This window comes from Leiobunum rupestre, chromosome 11, assembly GCF_980474605.1.
Source record: "Leiobunum rupestre chromosome 11, qqLeiRupe1.1.hap1, whole genome shotgun sequence".
Lineage (NCBI taxonomy): Eukaryota > Metazoa > Arthropoda > Arachnida > Opiliones > Sclerosomatidae > Leiobunum > Leiobunum rupestre.
Genome location: NC_143394.1, coordinates 43,361,661 through 43,376,065, shown reverse-complemented (window position 1 = coordinate 43,376,065; position 14,405 = coordinate 43,361,661). Strand labels below are relative to the sequence as shown.

Below are 14,405 nucleotides of genomic sequence, written 5' to 3'. Positions count from 1 at the left end.
GTAAAACACGTCTATTTTTATGGTTCTAATGCATTTTTAATAGTCAGAAAGGGCTTATTGAAATATAGTATTTATATTTATAATATAATACCAGGAAACTATATAGGTATACACTTTTAATGTCTAAGGACGATTTTTACGGCCGTGATGAAGCTCGTAGAAATGGGCGTGTCTTAAAGCGGGAAAACTCACGCGCCTCGCTACCCTAATTCGACGAAAACTCGTCATTAAGCCTAGTCATGGTTATTAAATTAGCTTACCTGATTACCTCTTTTATAACCATACAAATACCTGAAATTAAGTATCACTACACTTCTTTCGCGAAGAGCATTATAATTGCTTCAAAATATTAAGAACGATAACCAATTGAGGTTTTTAAATCCATTGTTTTATACGCGTTTTTTGCGCGGGAAGATCGCCTATTTGTTACCATGACGACGCATTCATTTCGCATCAAACCTCGAGCCAATGAATTTGAAATGTCGTGTTACGTCCACTTGACGATGTTAAGCCCCGCATTTTTCTCGACGCGCTTTCGTATCACCGTCCCAATGGAACCTCAGACATTCCAAGTGTATACCTCTATAGTTTCCTGATAACACTTATTAAAATAGAAAGTAAAATTAAACTACTACTACTGTTATATCACTGGAGTCACGTGACGAAGCTCTGGACGAAAATTATTATTTTATTTCGGTTGTCCAATTCAGGTCTTACAATTGTTATAAAGGACAAGTCTAGGATGACTTATAAGCCCAGGTGGTAAGGGCCAATAATATTAAGTGTTTTTTTTTACAAAATAAATAACATTAAAAAAGAGAGAAAAAATCCATTTAGAACATAAATAACCAAAACAAAAAAAAGCTAAAACATTTGTTAAATTGTGATTATGACAACTTACAAATAATTTTTGAATAACACAATTTTAATGGTGATCTAGAGTTCACCGATAAAAACATTTCCTAATACCGTTTTTGAGAACGTTTTCGAGTTTTTTCATGGCTATAATTTTTTTGGGTCTAAAACATTAACTTTAGAAACAAAACCGAATAACAATAAGGCGACGCGCGGATAATTTTGAAACATTGTCCACTTTTATAACGTCCGAATCGTCCCAAAGCAAATCTATCTACATTAACATTTGTTAAAATAGAAACGCCTGGTAGCTAACTTCACGCGAGACAATGATGTACGACGTGTGGAACACTTCTACAGGCGTAAGTCTATTTTTGATCTACTCTCGTCATTTCAATCGATAAAATAGGAGAATTATAATCGAATAATCGCGTGAGCAATTAAATTCATCTCAAAACAAAAACACTTCCGAAGCGCGCCTTAAAAGAATGAAACGCGTGAGTGGATCGATCGTGGAATTATCCTAATACGTTTTGCGGTGTATAGAAGCATCCGTAACGTTGTAACGGCGGGGAAAATTACTCGGGGGCAAGCGTATATTAATATACAAGTAGCTGCCACGAGAAGGAGAAGGCGGTGACCGGCAATCTTTCTTATATTGGTACCGCCGCAAACCCCGGAACATTATTGTACCGCAAGTGGGGGGATCTGGGAAAAAAGAGGTAGTATTCCTGGCTTTCACGCGATTTCGCGTGTCATTGGATTCTTTCGAGAGCCCGCGGATAGAGAGAGAGAGAGAGAGAGAGAGAGAGAGAGAGAGAGAGAGAGAGAGAGCGGGGAGAAAAAAGTAACTTAACGCCCTTTTTACGAGTGGCGAGAAAATGTTGTTGATGCTTCTGGCCGGGCAGCGCGCGTGTTTCCCTCTGCCTTTCCCGGCGCGTTTGAGAAAATTCGAGATCAAAAAATGTTCTCTTCCGACGCGATACAGCGTGGCGCACGCGGGGTACGGCGACTAGCGCCGCGAGGTGGTGGACGGACGAAGCGTCGAAACCTATAAAAGGCCGCCGATCAGCCGGTCACGGCTCACAGTCGCTAAGAGAAGTCGACACGCGGCGGTCCAGCAACGCGTCTCGCGGAACTAAAAGAGTTTTTAAGAGCACCGTCGGATCAAATTCTCGTTTACGGTACTCTCTCCTCGTGGAAAACTTTCTTAACCGTTTTGGCAGCCAGCTTAGACGTTGAACGAGAAGAATGTTAAGTGTCAAACTGCGGGATCTTCGGGTCGCACTGTCAACTTGAGTATTATAGAAGGAAGAATCAACGGCAACATGGGAGGTGGGTGATATTTCATTTCCTATTCAAATATCTGGCGGCTACCGTGGGCGGCTGGCTCGCGTAGAGGAGCCACGTTCGACGGGGAAGGGTTTGAATAACAGCCAATTTGAGGGTTTGTTTATCGGGGTGAGATTCGCGTAGAAATATATCCCCCGAGAATCTCCCTCGTTAAATCGATGGAACTTAGACAAATGAACAGTTCTCCGGCTCTAGCGTCACCTTAACTCCTACGAGAGCTATATACGGAAAGGATCGCGTCCCGTTACGAAGTCGCGCAACCAGCCGGGCTGTATCGCGTTGGTGGTTTAAAGAGCGTCGCGTGGCTACACTCGGCAGAGTCTAATGGAAACTAATAGGCCTTGTTAGCCAAACTGATATCTCGCTAAAGCCTATTTCGGATCCAAATTGAATAAAAGGCGAAAAATTAACGGGATTTCCGATTAACATTTTCTCAGCCGGAATTTACGTCGCTACAAGTACACTTCAAAATCTCGAATGCGGGGTAACGAGTTTGAAATTTCAACCGTAGTAAACATTAACTCTTTAATGAATGTTTGACTAACGGAGGGAGGGGGGGGGGGGCGGGTTCGTTAGCGTTGTAAATTAGACGAGGGGCCGGAGAGCAACGTACGATATATAGAGCGACGGAATTTATGAATAATTCTACTCGAACAGGGAATCTGGCGCCGCCCAATCGCCTCGAGATAACATCCATTAGCTACTAGACTCGAAATTGACATCCATACCCGACGGATGAAAATGACGAACCAGGACTCGAGTCCGACCAAAGAGACGCGACCGTCATCGGCGTCCTTGTCTTCCTCGAGAGTGGGTCATTCCTCTGGCAGTCGGTACGTGGTGGCGGCGGTGGCGTTCCTCTACGTGGGGCTGGCCGCTAATTTTTACTACACGCATACGATGTTCGACCAGAGCAGAAGCCAGTTGGAGGGCTTGATACTTAATTGCCCGTGTCCGGACTCCCGCCGAGTTCCGCCGTCGACGCGGGAGGAGGGTCCCGCCAGCAGCCACCAACCGAGAGAAGAGCGCGCTTCCCAAGAGCGCTTTTATTTCGACCAGGAACCGGTGCGTGGTTTCAGGAAAAGTCCAATTCGGGCGAACCAGAGGGACTCCGACGTTCCGTCCTTCAACGCGCAGTTCGCGGCCACCAGAAGGAAAAGGAGAATCTACCCCGATGACTATTTCTCCCGCTGGACCAGACACGCAACCGCCCAGGGCGGAAACGGTGGTGGTTCCAGCCTCAACGCTCCGTACAACGCCGAGGAGACTAACGTTCCCAGCGTCCAAATCTACGGCCAGCCGCAAAGCAAATCGACTGACGATCCCAACAGCGTCTGGTTGACCTCGTACTCCAAGATACCCGTAAGTTAATCTTATAGCCGTGTCAGGAATCCATACTTCTACATGGAATGCTTATCCTGCCGTACCGCGCACGGTAAGATCACTCAGACGGCTTTGGCCCCGCCTACGAGAGAAAAAATCCCCTCTGCGCACGCTCCCCTTTCACGTTGTTGGTTGTTAAGTTAACATAGTGACGTCAAAAAAACCGTCAGCCACATTGAGACGAAAATCTACCGCGAGAAGCATTCCAAGTAGAGGTATGGATTCCTGCCGGGTGAATGTCTACGCGGTTCCGACTTTATCAGCGGGTGGCCAGTCTATTTCTACGCTCCACGAAACACGTTACTATTCAAAGTATCAGCTAAGCACAAGGACATTAAGATAAACTGTCCACTTGTTACGAAGCGCGATAAACTAATAAGTGGAAAACGTAAATGTTACCCAATTATACTAAACAAACCAAATTATATAAAGATAAAAAGTTTTCAGTGGCGGCGGTTAGAGAAAGCGAAGGTTTTTAAAAGAGCAGTCCAAACGTTTTGCTAAAACATTGGCTGGCGCGACCTCTTCATTTAAATTGAGTCAAAAACCAATTCTCTAAATAGCGCGCGGGTTTGTAAAAGAGGTCCTAGTCCAAGGGGGGGGGGGGGAGAATGCCCCGAGCGCCCGAGTGAGCAAATTTCTGGGCTAATTAAACATTGGAAGGCTTTAACGGTCTTTTAGAATAGCAAATCGCCTCTTGGCCTTCGGATGGAAGCGACAAAAAGAGAGAGAAGGTATCTTGAAGTCCCATTCGACGATGCTCTTAAAAGTGCCATTAAAGAAGTACTTTTTAAGATAACAAAATCCCGACGGAATTTTTCTTCTCAGAACCAGCATAGATGTACAGATACGTATACCCGAAAAAAAAACCCTTTTTTTAAACAACCAAAAGAATGAGAAAATTTTAATCTTACAACCTTTTCTTTTTGTGTTATTCGAATTTAATCACGCGAAAGAAGCGGCAAAAAAATCGACTGAGAAACTGGGGAATTCGGGGTATAAAGAGTGAGAGGGAACAAAAAATGCCCCTGATTATAGAATCCTTTAAAATTCCTAAAGGACCTAATGGCTATGCAAAATACATGTAATTTCAATTCATCCCCTACCAACAGGGGGCACTAACGGACCATGGGAAAAGGGGTAAAGGCTAAGGTCGGTTGCCCCATCTTGCGGCGACAAACAGAGCGTTCACCTTCTATCACGTATACCGTCGTTCCTTAGTCAAATTTCGCTACGAGAATCTACCGGCGCTAATGATTGTAGCTACCTAACGGTGGCGTCCGCGCTTTTATAAGACAATTCCGCCGTTCGAAGTGTCAGTTAAGGAACCCTAACCAACGCGAAACGTATAGAAGATGGTTAGGTTTTTTCCCCTTCCTCGCAACATACATTGGGCCTGACTTTTTTATTCAGCCATCAAATGAAGGCGTCTCTGCTAAGGATGGAGACATGAACTTAAGAACGCCAGTCGAGGATCCAAGGCCTAATGAGACGCGAAAAAGAAGCTTCGCCAAACGACGAAGAAAAAGTGCTAACCGTTTTTTCTCTCTACGCTTCTTCACGTTTTTTACTATGTTGGCAATTTGCGAGTGCCCCCTACCCGAATAAAGGACACCCAGTTCACCCCCTTCAACCCTCTTCTGGACCGAGGACGGTGATGTTTTCCCAAGAAAGTAAAGAGTCGTGTCATCCCGGAGCGCGTCAGCCAGACTATATAATTACACCTTTTCCCCCATTTCTGTCTCTTAATGCGATAATTCCGAGGAGGGGGCTCTAAAAAACCCTCCCCTTTTTTATTTGATTCTTTTTTTAGGTATTTTATTTTTTTACGATTTTAGCGAACCCTTCTTTCAATTAGGTCTTCAAGATGGTACCCTCCGTAAGACTTAGCTGAAAGTTAAAAGGATAAAAAATTTGACGTTGAAGGTACACACGACGAACAAAGAAGAAAAGAACAAAAAATATTAATTACTTTCGCTGTTACTTTTCAAAAGTATATTTGTACTAAGGTCACCCCTCAATTTTTTATTTTTTAGTTTTTGGTCACGCGTGTTATCTAGTACTGTCATTTGGCGAAAAGGGGATTCTAGAGGGCGAAAGGTAATATCCGGAGACTTAGCGCAGCCGGAAACGGAAATAGGATTAAATACACATCCGCATTCCGCGGGCGCGCCACTTATATATCTTTTTTTCCCATCTTTACTTCATGTGGTCATTTTATAAAACTAAGCTTTTCAGCGGGATGCTATTTGCTTTGAAAATAGCCCATTAGTTGTTCTGCTATTGTCAAAAGATATTATAGTGTTAATGAATTACTAAAATGGGAAAAACCAAAAACGAAATTGACAAGATAAAAGCGAAAATAAAGGGATTATTTCATAAATTTTAAATATATCTTTGAATGAAAGTGAAATGACACTGGTCTGAGAAAAACTAGCGTATATAGGGAAATGGGTTTAGGAAAAAATAAACAAATTTGGAAAAAGTAATATAAAAGGGGAAATTGATTCGAGAAAAGCTAGTGAAAAAAGGGAAATTAATCAAAGAAGCTACTGCAAAAGGGAAATTAATCAGAGGGAAGCTACTGAAAAAGGGAAATTAATCAGATGGAAGCTACTGCAAAAGGGAAATTAATCAGAGGGAAGCTACTGAAAAAGGAAAATTAATCAGAGGGAAGCTACTGAAAAAGGGGAATTAATCAGAGGGAAGCTACTGAAAAAGGGGAATTAATCAGAGGGAAGCTACTGAAAAAGGGAAATTAATCATAGGGAAGCTACTGAAAAAGGGAAATTAATCAGAGGGAAGCTACTGAAAAAGGGAAATTAATCAGAGGGAAGCTACTGAAAAAGGGGAATTAATCAGAGGGAAGCTACTGAAAAAGGGGAATTAATCAGAGGGAAGCTACTGAAAAAGGGGAATTAATCAGAGGGAAGCTACTGAAAAAGGGAAATTAATCAGAGGGAAGCTACTGAAAAAGGGAAATTAATCAGAGGGAAGCTACTGAAAAAGGGAAATTAATCAGAGGGAAGCTACTGAAAAAGGGAAATTAATCAGAGGGAAGCTACTGAAAAAGGGAAATTAATCAGAGGGAAGCTACTGAAAAAGGGGAATTAATCAGAGGGAAGCTACTGAAAAAGGGAAATTAATCATAGGGAAGCTACTGAAAAAGGGAAATTAATCAGAGGGAAGCTACTGAAAAAGGGAAATTAATCAGAGGGAAGCTACTGAAAAAGGGGAATTAATCAGAGGGAAGCTACTGAAAAAGGGGAATTAATCAGAGGGAAGCTACTGAAAAAGGGAAATTAATCAGAGGGAAGCTACTGAAAAAGGGAAATTAATCAGAGGGAAGCTACTGAAAAAGGGAAATTAATCAGAGGGAAGCTACTGAAAAAGGGAAATTAATCAGAGGGAAGCTACTGAAAAAGGGAAATTAATCAGAGGGAAGCTACTGAAAAAGGGAAATTAATCAGAGGGAAGCTACTAAAAAAGGGAAATTGATCAGATGGAAGCTACTGAAAAAGGGAAATTAATCAGAGGGAAGCTACTGAAAAAGGAAAATTAATCAGAGGGAAGCTACTGAAAAAGGGGAATTAATCAGAGGGAAGCTACTGAAAAAGGGGAATTAATCAGAGGGAAGCTACTGAAAAAGGGAAATTAATCAGAGGGAAGCTACTGAAAAAGGGAAATTAATCAGAGGGAAGCTACTGAAAAAGGGAATTAATCAGAGGGAAGCTACTGAAAAAGGGAAATTAATCAGAGGGAAGCTACTGAAAAAGGGAAATTAATCAGAGGGAAGCTACTGAAAAAGGGAAATTAATCAGAGGGAAGCTACTGAAAAAGGGAAATTAATCAGAGGGAAGCTACTGAAAAAGGGAAATTAATCAGAGGGAAGCTACTAAAAAAGGGAAATTGATCAGATGGAAGCTACTGAAAAAGGGAAATTGCTCAAAGAAAAGTACTGAAAAAAGAGAAATTGATCAGAGAGAAGCTATCGAAAAAAGGGAAATTGCTTTGAGAAATGCTTTTGAAAAAACGGAAATGTATCCGAGATAAACTACTTAAAAAAAGGGAATTGCTCTGAGAAATGCTAGTGCAAACAGAAAATTGTTCTGATAAATGCTAGTGTAAACAGAAAATTGATCGAAAGAAACTAGGGTGAAAATGGAAACTGATAGTGCAAAAGAGAAATTAGTTGAAGAAACCTACTGCAAAAAGGAAAATTGGTCCGAAAAAGCTAGCGAAACAAGGAAAATTAGCGCAAACATGGAAATTGGTCTAATAAACCTTGAGCAAAAATAAATTAATCTAATAAACCTTGAGCAAAAATAAATTAATCTAATAAACCTTGAGCAAAAATAAATTGGTCTAAGAAACCTTGAGAAAAAAGTAATTTGTTCTAATAAACCATGAGCAAAAAAGAATTGATGCCAGTGCAAAAAAGTAAATTGATCAGGTAAAAGCCAGTGCATAAAAATTTATCGAAAAAACTAGTTAAAAAAAATAAACTGATCTCTAGTGCAAAAATGGAAATTGTTCTAAAAAACCTAGTACCAAAAGTGAAATTGTTCAAAAAATAGGAAATCTAAATGGATTTGATCTAAAAATAGCAAATATAAATGGATTTGATCTAAAAATAGCAAATCTAAATGGATTTGATCTAAAAATAGCAAATCTAAATGGATTTGATCTAAAAATAGCAAATCTAAATGGATTCGATCTAAAAATAGCAAATCCAAATGGATTCGATATAAAAATAGCAAATCCAAATGGATTCGATCTAAAAATAGCAAATCTAAATGGATTTTATCTAAAAATAGCAAATCTAAATGGATTCGATCTAAAAATAGCAAATCCAAATGGATTCGATCTATAAATAGCAAATATAAATGGATTTGATCTAAAAATAGCAAATCAAAATGGACTTGATCTAAAACTAGTAAATGTCGAAAAGAAACATAAATAGTCGATCGAAAACTAGATGCGAATCTGAAATCCATTGCCTTATTTATTTAGAATTAAAACGGGGGGGGGGATAACAACGGGGAAACGAATAAATCATAGGGGTTGCGCCAAAGTGAACGTCCCTCCGACAATATGGCCGGCCTTTCTTCCTTTCACTCTCTTGCATAATGTAAACAAACGCCCAAAGAAAACAAGGTTTTTTTTCTCAACAGAGCGAGCGCTGCTAAATCTACTCCGGGGGGTACAGTCGCTCCCTTTGACAGAAAGATGAACGGAGCCGATCGGCGCGACGGTCCTAGATGGACAGATCGCGTGCGTCCAGTCGTAATTGCCTTTTACCCCCGACGGCGAACAATACGACCAGTACAACACAAACGGGTACTTTCTTTGTCGTTTTCTAGCGGAATCCGACTCCGAATCGAACCCTTTTGTTTAAATATAGGGGGCTACTATAACCCGGGGTACTTAATCTTCGATATTAGACGATTTATCGTAATTGCAAATTGCTCCAACAGCGGGAAAAGAAACGAAAATTTTATGGCTCGAAAATAATGGAACGAAATATTGGGGAATTGAATTACGCGGAGATTGATTGGTTGAGAAAACCGCGTTTCTCATCCCTACGTCGGGGATGTGTTGCGTTGTTAGATTCAAGTTACACCCTTGTTTAAATTATTACGGCGGGTTAAAATATTTCCAAATGAATCGTTAATTATTTTTAAAATGCTTATACAAATTATTTATCTAAGTTGCGTGCTGGTAAATCTGCGGAAACCAAAATGGCGCACTGCCCGTTTAATTTGATTTGTGTATTTAAAATTACCAGACCAGAAAGTTGAAACAATATTAAAAGACCGTAATTGGGTTAAAATACTTCCAACTTGCATCGTAAATTATTTTAAAAATGCAAATACAAATTATTCATTAATTAATGACAATAATTGATAAAAAAATAAACAACAAAACTTCAAATTAAAAATCAAAAATGTAAACGGTAATTCAATATCAAAAATGTAAAAAGTAATTCAATATCAACAATTTAAACAGTAATTCAATATAAAAAGTAAAAATTAATTTAATGTCCAAAATGTAAAAAGTAATCACACATAAAGATTAAAAATGAACATTCCAAATGGAAAAATTTTGAAAATCAATTCAAATGCCAAAATTTGACAAATCAATTCAAATGCCAAAATTTGACAAATAAATTCAAATGCCAAAATTTGACAAATAAATTCAAATGCCAAAATTTGACAAATAAATTCAAATGCCAAAATTTGACAAATAAATTCAAATGCCAAAATTTGACAAATAAATTCAAATGCCAAAATTTGACAAATAAATTCAAACCAATCAATTCAAACGCTAAAATCTTACAAATGAATTCAAACGCCAAATTTTTAAAATTAATTCAAACACCAAATTTTACAAATCAACTCAAACGGCAAAAATTAAAAAAAGGATTACATACCAAAATTTCAAAAATCAAATAAAACGCCAAAACGTTTACAAAATTACCAAACCTCAAAACTTTAAACACATTTCAACAGTATTTTTTTTCAAAATATTAATCGCAAAAATAATTAAACATCAAAAATTGAAAAATTACGCAACAATTTTAAAAAAATCAAAAACCAAAATTTTTATATAGATTCAAACGCTAAAAATATAAAAAAATCAATTGACAAGATTTAAAATACAATCGCTAAATATTGATAAAATATCAACAGGCAAAAATTCATAAACGACTTCAAACCGCGAAAATGTAAAAGAAAAAAATCAATGTTGAAAAACAATATCAAAAAGCAAAAATTATATTCCATAGCAGATATAACATTTAGACAAAGCTAAGCGTCATTTGACCTTTGCGACCTCCGTCATATACATTTTAAATATTTTATCCGTCGATCTATTTGGATCTGTCGCCGCTGGAGTATATATATATTTTTTTTGAGAATTGGGACGCCATATTATTGAAATATTTAATACATATTAAGGCATTTCTTTAGCTTTATATCGTAATAAATATTACATCGTATACCGCGAAAGAAGAAATCTCTGCGTATGTGTGGGGGAAAAGCCGGCTTTTCTCGATGCAGCGGATATTTGCAGCGCCAAAACGAAAGACCCGTTGCGAAGGTAATAAAAAGCACCTTCCATATCGATCGCGTGGGAATATAGCTGCAGCCGCCAGCGAAATATACCTAGGCTATGTTCTTCTCGGTACATTATTGAATACGCCGGACCTTTTTCGCGATAAATCCATTGTAGCGCGCACCCGAAAACTATTGACTCGTGCGCTAAAGACGGACCGATGAGTGTTCCTTCTTCCAGCCTATACTTATTATATCAATAGCGAACCTACCGAGGCTTACTTGGGAACATCGGTGAGCTTTGGAATCGCCTTTTTCGATCACGTTTCTTTGAGTATGGAAAATTTTAATTTATCCGTTGAGACGAAAATTTTATACTAACATTTCACGTTATTAAATTCGCTTTAAAGTAAAAATTAAGACGCGTGATGAATTAATATTTCGAGAAAACGTTAAATACACTTTGAAAATGGAGCTTGAATGTTTAATATTTAATAAATCGAGATGAAAATTCAGTAGCTGTAATAGTTAGTGTAGGGAGCTGTAGGCTCGCGTGGCATGCAGGGCTTGCCACTACCCTCCTACGCATTGTAACCCGGCCACCTGAATTAAAGTCTTTAAATGTCGCTTGATGACTTAGGCCTAAGGTGGTGCCTTGGGTAGTAGCTTAGCTGATTATGATTATTATTATGATTATTGCACTTGTCCATTTTAACTAATTTGCCTCCTTAATCTGTTTTACAATTTTTATTGTTTTATATTTCTGTATATTATTTAACACTTTTTTCTGCACGTGATTTTAATCTAAAATTATTTTGACTACCATTCTAATATTCTGTTTTTATCATCATCATGTAGGTCTAACCTACTAGTTAAATTTGACCCTTATTATCTAATGTATAATATTATATCAATATATTTTAAATTAAAATGAATAAAATTAAGAGGGTGGAACAAATTTGCATTCAAATAAAATGGAAGAGTCACTATCCAAGGTCGAATTTGCAAATTCAACGCCGGACAGTTGGGTAAAGCTAAAAATAAAGAGCCAGGGATTGCGTATAGCAGCTCCCAAAAAGACGGCAGTAGGGGTACAGGGGGGTGCAAGCAGTGAAGCTTATTCATGATAGCCGGCTGGGCTCAGTCAGGGCTTATAGCTAAGCTTACAGGTTCTTTTCACTTTGGTCGGGAGGCATTATATCGAAACATTCTTTATACATCGAGCGGGGCCACCCTACAATATAGTAGTGATAAATGCGGCTACTAGTGGCGCTATTTATCATTCTTGATGTATGGCTTTCCCCACCGCCAAATTTCTGATAGAACTAGCCTCCCTTGTTTCGCCGAACTGTAGTTCGCTAGAATCCGAAGGGTGCGTACGCCCACCCTAACCCCCCCCCCCTAAAATTTTGCTCAGTGACAATCGGTTTGCAATCGATAAGATGTCGCAGACGATCCAACACCAACTTCGTAACTTATTCGGAAAGCGTAGCGGAAGGCGGGGATTCTATAAGTCCGGAGCGTAGAATGGTACGGGAGACCCATCGCGAATTTTCTCTTTTGACTGACAACAATCGAACAGTTCTTCGACGGTCGCGTTCGAATTCTACTGAGACAAAAGACTGTCGCCAAGATAGGGTCTGCGGACAATGGCCGAATAAAAAGAATGTTTTACATTGACAGCGCCATCTAGGGGGAGGCGAGCGAAGCGGAGGGCCTTCCGTCTCTTTCGGTGTTCTTTTGTTATTTATTTCATCCGGATTCGCGGCGGGAGGTCTGAGGAAAACGAGCAATCCATTGATCTTATTACGCCAGACGCGTTTTCTCCAAACTTTGGTCCGTTGAGACAAAGAAACACCCCTTCTCTTCGCTCATTTCGGCCCATTAGATTTCCCCGTAAAATATGGCTCGGACCAAGCCAAGGTCCATTCGCCGGACCACCCGTCGCCACCAAGAATTGAATTTTATCGTACTTCTCAAAACAAAACATTTTTACTGATGGTATACTATGATGGGGAAAAATTGGAAATTCAAAAATATCGCGTTGAATTTTCACCAAAAAGATAAAGAAGTATTTTTATTTTCAAGCGCTATCCTTTCATTTTATGGATCCGGCGACTAAGTTTACGCGTAGAATGATATCGAGGTCGCTTATAGATCCCCCATTACGCTAATTAGAAACAAGACTTGTCCTCGTTATTTAAACCGCACCATCGCGTCCCAAAAATCTTAAGTGTCCGCCGTAACATTTACGATAAAAAAAGAAACATTTTGAAATCCCAAGAAAAGCGTAAACATTAATGGAGCAGATGACAATTACGATAGAAGAGAAAGAAAGATATATTTTTTATTATTTCTCCAACTCGAAGCCGTCCGATTCTCGAGGGGTTAATACACTCTTATCAAATGACCAGCGTGGGCCAATGGTGGTAAAACACCCCGAGAGCCCGGAGAGAGTCGCCGAATTAACAATAAAAATAACGTCCTCTGGTTTCGCTAGAAATTGTGAATGCTATCTCGAGTCTTAAATGAGAATGGACCGTAGTTGAAGCGAAACTATAGGCTCCTCCCGGTCGTATTCGCAACGCCTGTCACGCGGGGGCTCGCCGCACCATTTCTGCTTCTTATGGGCCATTAGAGGGAACCTAGATGGTCTTCGGTTATGATCTGAATAATAATTTCGGGACGATAACCCCTCCAAGTTTGCCGCTAAAAGAAAAGAATATACAGGGTGTTCCCTAAATGGTGGTAGGACCGAGCGTCTATTGATTCTGCAGATTATTTTAAGACGAAAATGTTCTATGGCATTTTTCCGATTTAGGCCACCATTTCGAAGTTACGAAACAATTGACGTATGGACGAACCCTTAATTTAAAATTACATTTTAATACCTTAAAGAGATAGTGTCAGCTAGGGAAAATATTTAATTTTTTAATTTAGTGTTCTTCAAAAAATAGCGTTTTAGGTCCTGATTCCGAAAATATATATGTTATAGTACTTTAAAAAAGTATTTAAGTATGAAAATTCAATTTAAAATTTTGGGTTATGTTGGCTTCCTTGAAACTCTACCCAATCTCTACGTCATACTTTCACGATAAGTCAAGCGGGCTAAAGCGTCCTGCTCGCGCGCGAGCTTGAGAAAAAAAGATTTCGAAACCCATTTGTGACGTCAGAGAAAGCCTACCCATCCATTTAAGAACTGAAATATAATAGTGAATGCGTAATATTTAATTAAAATTATTATTTCCACAATTATTATCAACGCATATTCATATATTTAATGTAAAATTAAATATGGGCAAAAAATTCTGTCACTATCTCTTAACTTAAATTATCTGTTTCATTCGTAGACATCGGCCCGCGGCCGTTGACGATCGGTCCTACCACCATTTAGGAAACACACTGTATATACACCCAGCGGTCCGATGATGACCCTAAAACATTTTGTACAAGTTTGTTCGAAGAGGAGAAAGGGGTGGCGTTGTTATTTATGTTTAGTGGTTTCTGGTTAATACTACTTAGTCTGATAAAGATGGGCCGCTGTTAAGCATTAGATGGGTTACACTTTTTCATCCAAAATAGGGCGCTAGAGCGCATCAAAGTTTGTTACACGACACAATCTTTATTATTTTATGGAAGCGTGGTTTATTTTATGTCGTAAATATTCATAAAAATAGAATGTACTGTTATTTTTCAAATAGACAGAATTTTAAATGTCGAGGAAACTATAAGGTAGATTATGCCGTAAATTATTAAGCA

General features: G+C 39.0%; 1 protein-coding gene across 2 annotated transcripts in view; it reads left to right on the top strand.

Moving 5' to 3' along the window:
• Nucleotides 1-1,958: 1,958 nt before the first annotated feature.
• The window catches only part of LOC149922920 (uncharacterized), a 164,381-nt gene continuing 151,934 nt past the window's right edge, over nucleotides 1,959-14,405 (top strand). For both annotated transcript variants that reach the window (XM_090162651.1, XM_090162650.1), the window contains exons 1-2: nucleotides 1,959-2,190; nucleotides 2,866-3,570. In XM_090162651.1, coding sequence (XP_090018777.1) covers nucleotides 2,944-3,570 — 627 coding nt within the window. In that variant the 5' untranslated portion in view covers nucleotides 1,959-2,190; nucleotides 2,866-2,943. The remainder of the gene's footprint in view (nucleotides 2,191-2,865; nucleotides 3,571-14,405) is intronic.